At 39.9% G+C, this 17,146-nt stretch overlaps 1 protein-coding gene across 1 annotated transcript in view; it reads left to right on the forward strand.

The window, feature by feature from the left end:
• The window catches only part of TERB1 (telomere repeat binding bouquet formation protein 1), a 48,030-nt gene that overhangs the window by 26,687 nt on the left and 4,197 nt on the right, over window positions 1–17,146 (forward strand). The window contains exons 10-17 of the mRNA XM_003936270.4: window positions 161–292; window positions 1,886–2,011; window positions 3,707–3,867; window positions 6,776–7,119; window positions 8,579–8,643; window positions 9,246–9,341; window positions 15,883–16,032; window positions 16,337–16,402. Of these exons, the coding sequence (XP_003936319.3) occupies window positions 161–292; window positions 1,886–2,011; window positions 3,707–3,867; window positions 6,776–7,119; window positions 8,579–8,643; window positions 9,246–9,341; window positions 15,883–16,032; window positions 16,337–16,402 (1,140 nt within the window). The remainder of the gene's footprint in view (window positions 1–160; window positions 293–1,885; window positions 2,012–3,706; window positions 3,868–6,775; window positions 7,120–8,578; window positions 8,644–9,245; window positions 9,342–15,882; window positions 16,033–16,336; window positions 16,403–17,146) is intronic.

The following is a 17,146-nucleotide window of genomic DNA, read 5'->3' on the forward strand; positions in this document are numbered from 1 at the left end:
CACACATACACATATTTATTAGATGTTATGTGTATATTTAATGTTATATAGATATAAAACATTCTGCCTGAATAAACTCTGAAAAAATGTATTAGTATATATATATTTATAAGTTTTTAATTTTTACTGATTATCTCTTTTTCCTATTTTGTACTAATAGCTACTTTTGGGATAGTACTCTGCAAGTACCACATTGTTTCAAAACTTCTGGCATTACTGCTTCATGAAAGTCTGGATTCAGGAGAAAAATTTAGCATTATGCTCACTCTTGGTCATTGCACAGAGGATTGTGGTACGTATTAGATTTATTGAGTGTGGTTATTAAAATAGTAGAGTGGAAATATACTTCTGTTTTTTTCTTCCAGTCATGTGAAGGTCTTAAAGGTATTGCTTTTGCCAGGTGCAGTGGCTCACACCTGTAATCCCAGCACTTTGGGAGGCCAAGGTGGGTGGATCATGAGGTCAGGAGTTAAAGACCAGCCTGACCAACGTGGTAAAAACCCATCTCTACTAAAAATACAAAAATTAGCCAGGCGTGGTAGTGGGGGCTTGTAATCCCAGCTACTCAGGAGGCTGAGGCAGGAGAATCACTTGAACCCAGAAAGCGGAGGTTGCAGTGAGCTGAATTGCGCCACTGCACTCCTGCCTGGGCAACAGAGCGAGACTCTGTTTCAAAAAAAAAAAAAAAAAAAAAAAAACGAAAAAAAAGTATTGCTTTTCTACTAGTTATTCACACCCCAAACTAGTAATTTCAACTTGTAATTCTCCTTCACTCATTGTATTAAGTCAGCCACTAAGATCGGTGATTCTACTTCTGTTTATCCCTTTCTGTTCAGTTCCAGTGCTGTCCTCCCAAAGTAGGCTCTTGGCTCTACAACATCTCTCACCAATATTGTTGCAGTGATTTTCTCACTGCAGCATAGGGAGAAAGCTCCTTCCCTTCTGTCTTCATTTTTAGTCCACTCTACACATTGCTGGACAAATCTAATTCTGTTCTCCTTGTTAAAACTTTCAAAGATTCCTTCTTTTTCTACCTATTACTCTCTTTTCCTTCTCTTCTCTTCTTCCTTCTCCCCCTTTTATTTTCCTCCTCCTCTCTACTTTCCTCCCATTCTCCTTCTGTTTTACTCCTTCTTACCAACTCTCTACCTTCCTCTCTACCCATCTCTCTTCTAATCTCCCCACCCCACTCTTTCCCCTCTCATTTTTCTGCTCTCCTCCCTTTGCTTTTTGTTGCTGCTTTTACTCTTTCTTCCTTCACTTTCTACTTCCTCTGTTAGTTTATCTGTTTTTCACCTTAACCTCTGTGTAATTTAGGATTGAATATACTGTTTTTCAAGTCAAGTGAGGGCAGTCTGTTTACTTTTATGAATTAAGATACTCTGGCTACATTTCAGAAATCACTTATGAAACCTGTATTTGTAAGTAAATTACTTTCTATATTAAAAATCCTTTTGAAACAATGTGTTTTTCTATTTAAAAAAATTTTTTTTTAGAAGTCTCACTCTGTTGCCCAGACTGGAGTGTAATGGCATGATCTTGGCTGACTATAGCCTCTGCCTCCCAGGTTCAAGCAGTTCTCATGCCTCAGTTTCCTGAGAAATTGGGATTACAGGTGCCTGCCGCCATGCCCAGCTAACTTTTTTTTTTATATATTTTTTGTAGAGATGGGGTTTTACCATGTTGGCTAGGCTGGTCTTGAACTCCTGACCTCAAGTGATCCACCCATCTCAGCCTCCCAAAGTTCTGGGATTACAGGAGTGAGCCACCACACCCAGCCTATTTTTAGCATTTTGAACTATGTTCATAATTATCACAAGGAAAAATTATGACCCCATATAGTTTCTGATAAAATTATTTTTCCCTTAAATTTTTTGTTTTCCAGAGGAAAATCAGTATGACCTGTTTAAACACAATGGCCTTCCACTCATGATTCAAGCCTTAACTGAATCTCAGAATGAGGAACTGAACAAAGCTGCCACATTTGTGCTTTACAACTGCAAAAAAATTAGTAAGTTTACTATCACTTTAAGGACATACCAACCAAAATTTATAAAGGGGAATTTATATCTGCTTTCATGAGCCAAGCCCTTTTAGTGCTCAGATTCTTCTTATGTTTGAAAAGCAGAGTAGGTCCTACACAGTAGCTCATGCCTGTACCCCCAGCACTTTGGGAGGCCAAGACAGGTAGATCATTTGAGTCCAGGAGTTTACCAGCCTGGGCAACATGGAGAAATTATGTCTCTATAAAAAATATAATAAAAATTATCTGGCCATGGTGGTGCATGCCTGCCAGCTACTTGGGAAGCTGAGGTAGGAGGATCATCTGAGCACAGGAGGTGCTCAGGTTGAGGCTGCAGTGAGCTTTGTTCGTGACACTGCCCTCCAGCCTGGGTTATAGGGTGAGACCTTGTCTCAAAAAAAAATCAAGAGTATGTAATTTGGATATGACAACTAGGGTATATTCAGCATATACAAACCTATGTGGAAGAGAGTAGCAGTATAGATAATTCACTATTTTATGCCGTGTGCACAAATTTCATTTGAGGAATTAAATTTGAGGACTAAGGTTTATTTATTATTAAATCACAAGTACATTTATTTATTTTAAAATGTTTTGAGTTTCTGTTATGTGCTGAGCATTGTGCTAGGCATCAGGGATACAGTGATTAAAAAAAAAAATCTGTGTATTCACAGAGCTTAATTTGAGAAATAGTAACTCAAAAAATGAGATTATGGGTCGATGCAGTGGCTCAGACCTGTAATCTCAGCACTTTGGGAGGCCAAGGCAGGCAGATCAGGAGGTCAGGAGATCGAGACCTCGATGTCTAGAGTTAACTAGGTTGAAAGAAAGGAATTTGTTATCAGTGAGTGTCTCAGGCATAAGCAACAATGAGGCACAAAGGTCCTGTGATGGGAGGAGCCTGGTGCACTTAAGGAATTGATGGTCAATGTAGCTTGAGCTCAGAGGGCAATGGCCATAAGAATTTTGATCTTTGTGGAAGAAAAACTGCAGACACACTATGTTTAAAAAAAAAAAAGCTTTAAAAGATTATAGGAAGGAATAACTTTATGAACATTATTATTTTTAAAAACTACTTTTATTTTTAGATGAAGTCTTGCTCTGTTGTCCAGACTGGAGTGCAGTGGTGCAATCATGGCTCACTGCAGCCTCTGCTTCCTGGGTTCAGGGGATTCTTGTGCCTCAGCCTCCCAAGTATCTGGGACTACAGGGCATGCCATGATGTCTGCTTAATTTTTGTTTTATTGTTTGTTTGTTTGTTTTTAAGTAGAAATGGAGTTTTACCATATTGGCCAGGTTGGTTTTGAACTGCTGACCTCAAGTGATCCTCCTGCCTCGGCCTCCCAAAGTGCTAGGATTACAAGCATGAGCCACTGTGCCCGGGCTAAAAATATAACTACTTTAAAACCAGTATTCATGTACCTGAGGGTGTTTATGTGCCTGGCATAACATATTTGCATGTTCTTTCTTCTGTAACTCTGAAGAGTAAAGTATAATTTATGATGGTTTGAGTCCTGGGCATCTGCTAAGTACTCTTTCCACTTATTTTTCAGTACCAGTTAAGGTGTTAAGATAGTCTGGATGGAAAAATTTAGAGAAAGCAGAGAGTAGGGTGTGAGGTTGTCTTTATATATAAAGTGTTTAAATAACCTTTCATTCATTGTTTTTTCCCATATTACAAAGCTGAGAAATTATCTCTCAGTCTAGGAGAATATCCTTTTGATGAAAATGAAACACAGCAATTAAAGGACATAAATGTGAATGAGAAGAATTTCGAAGAGCACTGGAAGAAAGCAAAGGAAATTCTACACAGAATAGAACAGCTTGAAAGAGAAGGAAATAGGGTTGGATTATTTGTTTTAAAGAATATAGAACTTTTTTCAAATTTTAAAAATTTATTTCTTTTTTCTCCACACTACACTGACATGAATTAAAAAAAAATTTTTTTTTCAGACAAAGTCTTGCTTGGATGCCCAGGCTGGAGTGCAGTGGCGCAATCCCGGTTCACTGCAACCTCTGCCTCCTGGGTTCAAGTAATTCTCATGTCTCAGCCATTCAAGTAGCTGGGATTACAGATGTGTGCCACCATAGCCTGTTAATTTCTTTGTATTTTTAGTAGAAACAGGGTTTTCCTCATGTTGGCCCGGCTGGTCTCAAACACCTGACTTCAAGTGATCCACCTGCCTCAGCCTCCCAAAGTGCTGGGATTACAGGCATGAGCCACCATGCCCAGCCAATATTTTTAACAGTAGCAGTTGGGGGGTAAAAAAATGTTTTCTTCCCAAGTTATTTTTTTAAAGTTTTTAATGGTTTTAAATGGAAAACTCCATAGTAATACTTGAAGAATCATGCTTTGACATAGAACAAAAAAGATTTTTAAAAAGTAGAAATGATGACTGAAAAGACGGGAAACATGGAATATTGAGCGAAGAGATCTAACATGTGAACAATTGGGCTTCCGGAAAGAAAAAAGAAGTAATAATCTAATAACCTCTCCCCTCTCTATGTAAATATATTTTTCTATGAATGCATGCTTTGTGTCTTTTATGTGCATATATTTAAAAAAATTAAAACAGGCCAAGCACAGTGGCTCACGCTTGTAATCCCAGCACTTTGGGAGGCCAGGATGGGTGGATCATGAGGTCAGGAGTTTGAGACCAGCCTGACCAACATGGTGAAATACTGTCTCTACTAAAAATACAAAAATTAGCTGGATGTGGTGGTACACACCTGTAATCCCAGCTACTCATGAGGCTGAGGCAGGAGAATCATTTGAACCCAGGAAGCAGAGGTTACAGTAAGCTGACATAGCACTACTACACTCCAGCCTGGGAGATGGAGCAAGACTCCATCTCAAAATAAATAAATAAAAACATAGTGTCCAATTTAGTATAATATAGTGGTTTTATTAATTGTCTGAGTAGTATTCATTATTACAGATGTGCCATAATTGATTTAACCAGTCCTTTATTGTTGGACATGTAGGTTATATTTAAATTCTTACCATTGCAAACAACTCTAAATACCTGCTACACATGTACGTGTGTGTGTGTGTGTATGTGTGTGAATTCTGTAACAGCTTTATTGAGATACAATTCATATACCATAACCATTCACCCATTTAAAGTACAGTCATCCCTTGGTATCTATGGGGGATGGATTCCAGGACCTCCCACAGATACCCAAATTCATGGATACTGTGAACTTTAGGGGAAGTTTTGGCAAGTTATTTAATCTCTTTGTGCTTGAGCTTCATCATTGACAAATGGAGAAAATAATAGTACCTCTCAAATACCTAGATAGGCATGGTTTTTATTATGAAAGATACTGTCAAATTGTTTCTCCACAGAAGTTGTATCAACTTACACTTCCACTAGTAACTTTTAAGAGTATCTGTTTCCAGGCCAGTTCGGTGGCTCAAGCCTGTAATCCCAGACTTTGGAAGGTGGAGGTGGGCGGGATCACCTGAGGGTCAGGAGTTAAAGACCAGCCTGACCAAAATGGTGAGACTCCATCTCTAAAAGAAAAAAAAAATTAAAAAAAAAAAAAAGAGTATCTGTTTCCCCACAGCCTTTTGATCTTTGTCAGTGTGATAGATGAAGAAAGATATCTCAATGTAGCTTTAATATTTATTTCTCCTAAGTGGGATGAAACATTTTTTCTTATGTTTAAGAGCTATTTATATTTATTTTCCTATAGACTATCTGTTCATCTTCTGCGCCTGCTTTTTCATGCTATCATTGATCTTTTTCAGATTTCATTGTAGTCGCTTTTTATAAATATTGTTTTAAAAAATTATCCTCCAGCTTGAACAACATGGCAATACCCTGTGTCTACAAAAAAATACAAAACAATTAGCCTGGTGTGGTGGTGTGTGCTTGTGGTCTCAGCTACTCAGGAGGCTGAGATGGAAGGATTGCTTCAGCTCAGGAAGTCGAGGCTGAAGTGAGCTGTGATCATGCCACTCCATTCCAGCCTAGGCAACAGACCGAGCAAGACCCTGTCTCAAAAAAAAAGTATCCTGTTGCTTAAGATATGCTTTATACATATTACTTCTGGGTGTTTTGATAGTCATTTGGTTTTGCTTCTGGTTCTTTATTCCTGAGATCCCTGCCCACAATAACATTTTTGGTTTCTAGCAGAACTTTAAAATTTTTTTATATGGTTGAGTATATTAGTTTTCTTTTATTATTTGATTTTGGATAATACTTGGAAAGGTTATCAACATATTTTTTTCACCAGATGGCTACCCAATTGTCCCAATATCATTTAATGAATAAACCCCTTTTCTTCCTAATGTGAACGGCCCTTTTATCATATATGTTCTATTGGCAACCATAAACTTTTGCTTCATTCTTCATTATTTAAGTGAAGTATAATTATAAAGGGAATGGTTATATTGAAATTATTATTATTATTATTATTATTATTTGAGACAGAGTCTCACTCTGTTGCCAGGCTGGATGGAGTGCAGTGGCATGATCTTGGTTCACCACAACTTCCACCTCCCAGGTTCAAGCAATTCTCCTGCCTCAGCCTCCCAAGTAGCTGGGACTACAGGCGCACACCACCACACCCAGCTAATGTTTGTATTTTTAGTAGAGATGGGGTTTCACCATGTTGGCCAGGATGGTCTCGATCTCTTGACCTCATGATCCACCCACTTTGGCCTCCCAAAGTGCTGGGATTACAGGCGTGAGCCACCACACCCAGCCATATTGAAATTATTTACTTGTCATTTTTACACTGTAGGAAGAAATACAAAGAGAAAACTATCAGGATAATATTTCATCTATGAACATAAATATTCAGAACACATGGAAAAATCTCCATGGAGATCATATTGGTCTAGGTACCAAAGCAGAAGACAAGGATAAAATCCATTCTAGACAGCTTCAGAGTTTTAAGTCCCATGGAGTCATGTCTAAAGCATGTACAAATGATCAAATGAAGACACTGCTAAAGAGTGCAAATCCAATTCATGCTTGTTATAGGCAGAGTGAGCGAAATAAGACTTTATATAAAGCCAAGTCAAGCTGCAATCAAAACTTACATGAAGAAACTACTTTTGAAAATAATTTTGCTTCTCAATCAAGGTATATTTAATAATTATTTGTAACATTTATTCAGCAAGCATTTATTGTGTACTACTGTGTGCCACACTGTGAAATACTGGGCATATAGAAATGATGTGATGAAACATGGTCTTGGGAAGAGCCTAAAGTAGGAAGTGTTGGGAAAGGAGTTTGTACGGGGAGGTATGGGTCAGTTCATCCAGGGCCTTGCAAAGTCATACTTTGGATTTTGGGGTTTAACTCACAGGTTATAGGGAGTGACTAAAGATTTTAAATTGATTGACATAACAGATTTGAATTTTAGAAAGGATACTCAGAAAATAAAACCTAAATGGAAACCGTTGACCTGAAGTAACAATGCATGCATTGATAATCTATCAGCAGTATAGCAAAAACTAGTTTTTAAATTTAATGTGATAAAGAGAATAGGATGTGAGGAAAACTTGGTTTGGGTTTGGCCGTTTGTTTTTTCCCTGCACTTTGTCTCTAGAACATACTCACATACTCTTTTTTCCCTTACAGTTAGCTTATGGGGCTAGACCTGGGGTTGTAGCTTTTCTTAAACCCTTTATTGGGTTATGCTCTTCTGATGATTACAGTGCTTAGGAAAATTGAAGAGGATGCTACTACATTTCAGGCAGGTTGAAGGGCATAAACTATGTAGCAGGAAGGATTATGCCAAGACCACCCCTTTTGTCTGTTTCAAGACCATTCTTGATGTTAATTTTAACTTGATTTCTCAGGGATGAGGAGTTGGGAAGCAGTGAGATATGCTCCTGGGCCAGCCTTCTTGCCCTCCATCCCAACCTTTCCACCCATAACCCTATAGGGTTAGCCATATTTCTACCTCAGCCAAGTTATTAATATTTCCATCTCTTTGAAATGCTTTTTTTCTCTGATGTAGTGGTGCCTACAAATATATGTGCATGGGCAGATCACTATAATCATGAAGCTACTGCTATGCCTGTTATATGGTCTACAGTTCTTGGCTTTTTCTGTACTGCCTGTTATCATTGTGACAGTATAACCAAAACTTGTATTTATTCATCAAGGACCACAGGGTTCAAACACACAAATGTTTTGAGGGTTAGGAAAGATTTTTTAAATTCAGCTCTTTGAATTATTATTGTTAGCACTTTGCCATTCTGCACCCATGTTCATTTTTGCTCCCACTGATTTTGCTCTCTCCTTTTTGCCCTCATCTCTCTTACATTCTTCTTTTTGTAATCTTTTTCTTCCATGTTTCTTCTGGCATTAATACTATTGCCCTCTGGAGTCTTGTTTAACTCTAGATCTAGATACAAGACCGTAATTGTTGCAGGCCCTACTTTGGCAGAATTTGGTAGATTTTGGTAGATCCTGATTCCAAGTTCCTTTGGCCTACCAAACACCCAAAATCACAACACTCCTTACAGAAACATTGGTCCACACACCAAACAGTATGTTTACTTTTAGTAATCTAGTGTCTATTTTCTTTTAGTGACCATGTTTTTAAACATCCAGTTCACATTGCCAAAAATATAAAGCAGCAGTTACCAGTAACAGGTATGGTTAAAAATGTTTCTTTGGTTTTTCAAGAAAACAGATATTTAGGTAACCAATATAGCTAAAAACGTACATTGGCCGAGCAGGGTGACTCACACCTGTAATCCCAACACTTTGGGAAGCGGAGGTGGGCAGATCACCTGAGGTCAGGAGTTCAAGACCAGTCTGGCCAACATGGTGAAACCCCACCTATACTAAAAATACAAAAATTAGCTAGCCGTGGTAGTGGGTACCTATAAACTCAGCTGCTTGGGAGGCTCAGGCAGGAGAATTGCTTGAACCCAGGAGGCAGAGGTTGCAGTGAGCCGAGATCATGCCACTGTACTCCAGCCTGGGTGACAGAGTGAGACTCCATCTCCAAAAAAAAAAAAAAAGTCCATTGGTATATTGGCCTTCTAAAGTATAAGCATAAGCCACACCTTTGACTCTTTCTGTTGTAAATGCCTTCTATTAATACCCAGACTCTTTCTGTTTATTTACCAGCATGACTGGATGCATAGTACTAGGCTAAGGTTTATGAAAAGCTTGATATTTAATATATTTTTTAAATGTCTGATTCTTTCCATTAATCAAAAAATCTTCTATTTTGCAATTTTTTCCAGATCCATTTACATTATGTTCAGATATAATAAATAAAGAAGTAGTCAGTTTTTTAGCAACTGACAGTTGTTCCAAAATGTTGACATATAGGTGCTCAGGTAAGTATTTTTTTAATTATAGTTGTTTCACAGTCAAAGCCTTTTATGATATTAATTAACTAGAATTTTTTTTTTTTGATATGGAGTCTCACTCTGTCATCCAGGCTGGAGTGCAGTGGTACAATCTTGGCTCACTGTAATCTCCACCTCTTGGGTTCAAGTGATTCTTGAACTTGAACCTCCCAAGTAGCTGGTATTACAGGTACCCGGGATCACACCCAGCTATTTTTTTTTTTTCCATAGAGACAGGGTTTCACCATGTTGGCCAGGCTGGTCTTGAACTCCTGACCACATGATCCTCCTGCCTTGACCTCCAAAGTGCTGGAACTACAGGCATGAGCCACCACACTTATTGTAATTAACTAGAATTTACAATAGTTCTACATGTATGATTTACTTTGTTTCCTTTGGAGGAATAATACTTTGGAATATCAAAACATTCAAATTAATATCTTCTATCTTGGCCAGGTGAGGCAGCTGAAATTTCAACACTTTGGAAGGCTAAGGCTAGAGGATTGCTTGAGGCCAGGAGTTCAAAACCAGCATGGTTAACATAGCAAGACCTTGTCTCTATCATTAAAAAAAAAAAAAAAAAAAAAAAAAAAGCCAGAAAGAAAAAAAGAGAGGAAAAAAAAAAAGCTGAGGACAGTGGCTCATGCCTGTAATCCCAGCACTTTGGGGGTCGAGGCAGGAGGATCATGAGGTCAGGAGTTTGAGACCAGCCTGGCCAACATGGTGAAACCCTGTCTCTACTAAAAAAATTACAAAAAAAATTAGCCGGGCGAGGTGGCAGGCGCCTGTAATCCTAGCTACTCAGGAGGCTGAGGCAGGAGAACCACTTGAACCTGGAAGGCAGAGGTTGCATTGAGCCAAGATCGCAACACTGCACACTGCACTCCAGCCTGGGCAACAGAGTGAGATTCCGTCTCAAAAGAAAAAAAAACAGGCCGGGTGCGATGGCTCTTGCCTGTAATTTGAGCACTTTGGGAGGCCGAAGCAGGTGGATCACCTGAGCTCAGGAGTTTGAGACCACCCAGGCAACATAGTGAAACATGGTCTCTATTAAATATACAAAATAATTAAAAGGGTGTGGTGGTGCATGCCTCTAGTCTCAGCTATTTGAGAGGCTGAGGCAGGAGAATCCCTTGAGCCCCAGAGGCGAAGGTTGCAGTGAGCCAAGTTCATACCACTACACTCCAGCTTGGGCTATGGAGTGAGACTCCATCTCAAACAAAACAAAACAAAACAAAACCACCTTTTATCAGCATCAGGCTGAGCTTCCAATATTCCAATATTCATATATATGAATCAACACAATACCTTTTATTACTTTATCTTTTGGTCCTGATACCATCTATTAATTAAACCTTACTGAGTAAAATAAACATTTGTTGTTTATACAGAGCCATTATTACTAGGTATGCATTCTGGATTATTCTGTAAACATAGGCGTTAAGTATTAAAATACCTATTTTTATATTTATAATAAATATGTAAATATTTCTAGTGTTTCATGCCCATTATTTATTTTTCTGCAGGGCTCTTGTAAATGTTCACAATACTTATTCTATCCCTTTTCCTCCTCCTTCACACCCTGGTAGTTCCTCTTTGTTCATCGTGCTGTTGTACTCTGCTCTATGGACAAAATTGAGGTTCTCTACATGCAGCTCAGAACATCATTGTTCTTCCCTCTTGGATGAAAAAGTTATCTCTGTTCCTCTAAAGCTGATGTGTAGCCATAATCGGAATCCTGTATGTCTTTTTCCTCTCCTTTTTTTTTTCTTTTTTTTTTTTGAGATGAAGTCTTGCTCTGTTGCCAGGTTGGAGTACAGTGGCATGATCTTGGCTTGCTGCAACTTCTGTTTCCTGGGTTCAAGTGATTCTTCTGCTTCAGCCTCCCAAGTAGCTGGGACTACCTGTGCGTGCCACCACACCAAGCTAATTTTTGTATTTTTAGTAGAGACTGGGTTTTGCCATGTTGGCTAGGATGGTCTCGATCTCTTGACCTCATGATCCTCCTGCCTTGGCCTCCCAAAGTGCTGGGACTACAGGTGTGAACCACTGTGCCCAGCCTATGGTTATTTCAAACTCTGCCATTTCATCAAGTACCGAATTTCTTGAGGATTATTCTAAACATTTCCCTTACCCCAATAGCTCATTATTCATCAAATCCTTCTAATTTTACCTCAGAAATCTCTCCATTCTCCCTGCAAATGCCTTGTTTCAAAATCTCTCCATTTATTTTCTGGAATACTAAAGTAACCTCTTAACTGATCCTCTTGCCTTCAGCTGCCCTTTCTACAAGACAAATGAAATCATATCATCTTACTGCTTAAGAAGTATCTCTATGTTCCTCCCTGTTGCCTTGAAGAGAGTTAAAATTCCTTAGCATGGCTTTCAAGATTCTCCTTGGTCTGGTTACCTGCAACTCTCCTCAGCCTCACCTTTTCTCCCACACTTCTCTGTATTCTAGCCATATTAGAGTGTTCATGATTCTCTGTACTTTTTCACACTTCTGTGCTTTTGCACATCTTCATCGTACTGAAATGTCTTCATCTCAGCCAACTATCTGTGTGGCCAACTTCTAGTCCTTTAGGAATGGGCCACTGATAACAGTTAGGTGACAAGCTGATGGAGAACTTTATAATGGATGGACATGGCTGACATAACCTAAACCTACCAATCTATCTTTAAAAAAAATGTTTTTCCAACTTTTAAGTTCAGAGGTACATGTGCATGATGTGCAAGTTTGTTACATAAGTAAACATGTACCACGGTGGTTTGCTGCTGATCTATCTTAATATTTTTTTAAAAAGAGGGAGTTTCTCTGAGCCTACTCTGGCTCAAGAGGCTGCCCAATTACCTTTTTTTTTTTTTTTAAAAAAAAAGAGTCAGAGGCTGGGCGCGGTGGCTCACGCCTGTAATTCCAGCACTTTGGGAGGCTGAGGCGGGTGGATCACGAGGTCAAGAGATCGAGACCATCCTCGTCAACATGGTGAAACCCCGTCTCTACTGAAAATACAGAAAATTAGCTGGGCATGGTGGCACGTGCCTGTAATCCCAGCTACTCAGGAGGCTGAGGCAGGAGAATCGCCTGAACCCAGGAGGCGGAGGTTGCGGTGAGCCGAGACCGCGCCATTGCACTCCAGCCTGGGTAACAAGAGTGAAACTCCGTCTCAAAAAAAAAAAGAGAGACAGAATATATACCTCTTAATGTGATACAGTAAGAAACACAAAATACTACCTGCATGGAATTCTAGTAAAAACACTTGAACCTGAATCCGACCATTTAAATTTAATTACTAGTTTATAGGACACACAAAAACATTTTAAAGGACACAGCTAGGATGCAATCAGCAAAACTTAGCCTTTGAGAAACTATAGTACAGATGACCTAGTATCTTCAATAAGTAAATGACAAGGAAGAGATATTTCAATAAGTAAATGACAACTGATAAATTAAAAGCAACTAATGTATCAGAAAAGTGATAGATTAAAAGCACCTTGACATATGTTAACCGAATATAAGTCAGACACAGTGGTACATGTGTCTGTAGTTCCAGCTACATGGGAGGCTGAGATGAGAGGATTGCTTGAGCCCAGGAGTTCAAGTCCAGCCTGAGCAACATAGTGAGACCCTGTCTCTTGAAAAAAATAAAGGAATGGTGGACCTTATTTGGGACATGATTACAATAATCAACTTTCTTTCTTTCTTTCTTTTTTTTTTTTTTTTTGAGACGGAGTTTCGCCCTTGTTACCCAGGCTAGAGTGCAATGGCGCGATCTCGGCTCACCGCAACCTCCGCCTCCTGGGCTCAGGCAATTCTCCTGCCTCAGCCTCCTGAGTAGCTGGGATTACAGGCACGTGCCACCATGCCCAGCTAATTTTTTGCACTTTTAGTAGAGACAGGGTTTCACCATGTTGACCAGGATGGTCTCGATCTCTCGACCTCGTGATCCACCCGCCTCAGCCTCCCAAAGTGCTGGGATTACAGGCTTGAGCCACCGCGCCCGGTGCCACTAATCAACTTTCAAAAGAAATTTTTGAATTGATGGGGCAAATGGAACACTGGATGATAGATTATATTAAGCATGATTTTTTAGGTGTCACGATAATTTTCTATGTTTACAAGAAAGATCCTGGCCAGGCATAGTAGCTCATGCTTGTAGCCCAGGACTTAGGGAGGCTGAGGCAAATGGATCACTTGAGCCCAGGAGTTTGAGAACAGCCTATGCTGTTACATAGTGAAACTCCATCTCTAAAAAAATACAAAAATTAGCTGAGTGTGGTGGTACGTGCCTGTAGTCCCAGCTACTTGGGTGGCTGAGGTGGGAGGATTGCTTGAGCCCAGGAGGTTAAGGTTGTAGTGAGCTGAGATCATGCCACTGCACTCCAACCCCAGGTGTCAGAGTGAGACATTATCTCAGAAAAAAAGTCCTGGCTGGGTACAGTGACTCACACTCGTAATCCCAGCACTTTGGGTGGCTGAGGTGAGAGGATTAAGCCCAGGAGTTTGAGAGTAAGGAGTGTAAGGAGAATGTAAGGAGAATTGGGAATGTAAGAAGACCCTGTGTCTACAAAAAATAAAAAATTAGCCAGGTGTGATGGAGCACGTCTGTAGTTGCAGCTACTTAGGAGGCTGAGGCTGGAGGATCACTTGAGCCCAAGATGTCAGGATTAAAGTGAATTGTGATTGTACCACTGCACTCCAGCCTAGGTGACAGAGTGAGACCCTGTCACAGGAAAAACAAAAACAAGTCCTTATCTGTTAAGGATAGATGTGAAGTATTTGCAGATGAAATGATACTTTAATGTAAATTCCAGGTGTCATAGTCGAATGAATATATGGGGACAAAGCTGAGTAGGTAGAGATATAAATAAAACATTATTGGCCATGAATTAATATTGGAGCTGGGTGATGGATACATGGGGGTTCAGTGTTTGAAATTTTACATAACGTCAAAAACAAAAAAGATGACTGAGGATAACGATCACTTCTTTTGGTTATCTTCTCTTAACAGTGACTCTTGTTCAAAACCAGACAAGCTAGATGCACTTTTTTTTTTCTTTTAAAGAGACAGAGGTCTTGGCCAGGTTCAGTGGTTCACTCTTATAATCCCAGCACTTTGGGAGGCTGAGGTTAGTGGATCACCTGAGGTTGGGAGTTCAAGACCAGCCTGACCACGGAGAAACCCTGTCTCTACTAAAAAATAGCCGGGCATGGTGGCACATGCCTGTAATCTCAGCTATTTGGGAGGCTGAGGCAGGTGAATCACTTGAACCTGGGAAATAGAGGTTGCAGTGAGCCAGGATTACGCCATTGCATTCCAGCCCAGGCAACAAGAGTGAAATTCCATCTCAAAAAAAAAAAAAAAGAAAAAAGAGAAGAAAGACAGTATCTTATTCTGTGCAGCGATGTGATGATGGCTCACTGCAGCCTTGAACTCCTGGTCTCAAGGGATCCTCCTGCCTCAGCTTCTTAAGTAGCTAGGACTACAAATGTGTGCCACCACACCCGGCCTTTTTTTTTTTTTTTGGTAGGGACAGGGTCTCACTGTGTTGCCCAGGATGGTCTTGAACTCTTCAGCCCAAGTGATCCTCCCACTTGGGCTCAAGAGTCCAAGACCATCCTGGGCAATGTAGTGCTGGAATTACTGGCATGAGCCATCACACCCAGCCCTAGATGCTCTTTTTCTTTTCTTATTCTTTTTTTTTTTTAAGATTGAGTCTTGCTCTGTTGGCCAGGCCCATGTGCAATGGCACGATCTTGGCTCACTGCAACCTCTGCCTCCCAAGATCAAGCAACTCTTCCACCTCAGCCTCCAAAGTAGCTGCGATTATAGGCACCCACCAGCATGCCCAGCTAATTTTTGTATTTTGAGTAGAGATGGCGTTTTGCCATGTTGCCCAGGCTGGTCTTGAACCCCTGACCTCAAGTGATCCACCCACCTAGGCCTCCCAAAGTGCTGGAGTTACAGGCATGAGCCATCACACCCAGTCTAGATGCTTTTTCTTTTTCTTTCTTTCTTTCATTTATTTATTTTTTGAGATGGAGTCTCACTGTGTCATACAGGCTGGAGTGCAGTGGCGCAGTCTTGGCTCACTGCAACCTCCGCCTCTCAAGTTTAAGCAATTCGCCTGCCTCAGCCTTCCGAGTAGCTGGGACTACAGGCACCTGCCACCATGTCCAGCTAATTTTTGTATTTTTTAGTAGAGACAGGGTTTCACCGTATTGGCCAGCCTGGTCTTGAACTCCTGACCTTGTGATCTACCCGCCTCAGCCTCCCAAAGTGCTGGGATTACAGGTGTGAGCCACTGCGCCCGGCCTAAAGCACCATAATTGTCTGTTCATACCTCCTTCCCAACACTTACTTTACACTGTTGTATTTGTTGTCTTTACTCCCTCACAATGTTGAGCTTCTTGAAGTATTCATCGTTCCTGATTTTACTTCAGTTACCATCATATAGATATTTGCTTTCATAGATTTGTTACTAGGTATTTTGTGACATCTATACATAACTTTAATTTGTTTTCTTTTAGGTTGCATAGCAGTAGAAAAACCCCTGAATAGCCGAAACTTTAGCAAGCTCTTGCACTCTTGCCCATACCAGTGTGATCGTCACAGAGTCATTGTGGAAGCTGAAGACAGATATAAAAGTGAACTAAGGAAATCACTTATCTGTAACAAAAGTAATTAATTCAGCAGCTTTAAAAGTATAATTATGGCTATACCTTCTGAACTATTATCTAAAACATTAAATATATTAAAACCTAGAGGATAAAATAATGTTAAAAAGAAAATCTGTCTCTAAGCAACCGGTAATTCAGGATGTACCCAGGGAGTAGTCTTGAACTCTGTTAGTTTAAAATTTTTTCCTGATTTACCTAAGGATTCCAACTAGATGGGGAAATAAAGGAAATATATTAATGGAATTGATATGCTATTACTCAGATCGATACACTAAGTGTGCTAAATGTTTTCCATATTTTTCAGAAATTCTGCTGACCCCACATAGAAGACGGCGACTCAGTAATGAATCTGCTACCCCTGGAGGAATAAGTGAATATATTTAATTTAATTTAATTTTTTTTTCTCTTGAGACAGGGTGTGGCTCTGTCACCCAGGCTGAAGTGCAGCAGAGCAATTGGCTCACTGCAGCCTGCACTCCCAGGTTCAAGTGATTCTTCTGTCTCAGCCTCCTGAGTAGCAGGGATTACAGATACGCACCACCATGCCCAGCTAATTTTTGTATTTTTAGTAGAGACGGGGTTTCACCATGTTGCCCAGGGTGGTCTTAAACTCCTGGCCTCAAGCGATCTACCCACCTCGGCCTCCTAAAGTGCTGGGATTACAGGCATGAGCCACTGTGCCCGGCTGAATATATTTAATTTTTAAATGAACTTAAATTTCATATATTTCTGAGGAAAAAAAGAACAGCTGAGTGGTTGTTCTTAGTCCCATCATTAATGGATCTTAAATGGTAAACCTTGCCTCTGATGAGGGTCATACCTTCTAATAAAAGAGAATTCCTCTTCATGTTGCTTGGTCACCCATTGCCTGCCAGCAGGGGAAGGAGCAGGAGGAAACTAACATTTATTAAACACCTGCTAGGTGTTAGGTGTTGTATAGACATTATTTTCTTTAATTCCTATAGCAATATTGTAAGTTAGATATTAATTTGCTCCTATTATAAGGCATAATTATTAATAGTTGGTAAGAAACAGAACTTTAATTCAAAAAGCCATTCTCCAGAAGCCCTTGTTCTATCTTCAAATTTTTATTTTAAGAACAAAATTATTATGT

The sequence above is a fragment of the Saimiri boliviensis genome, chromosome 1 (genome assembly GCF_048565385.1).
Source record: "Saimiri boliviensis isolate mSaiBol1 chromosome 1, mSaiBol1.pri, whole genome shotgun sequence".
Taxonomy (NCBI): Eukaryota; Metazoa; Chordata; class Mammalia; order Primates; family Cebidae; genus Saimiri; species Saimiri boliviensis.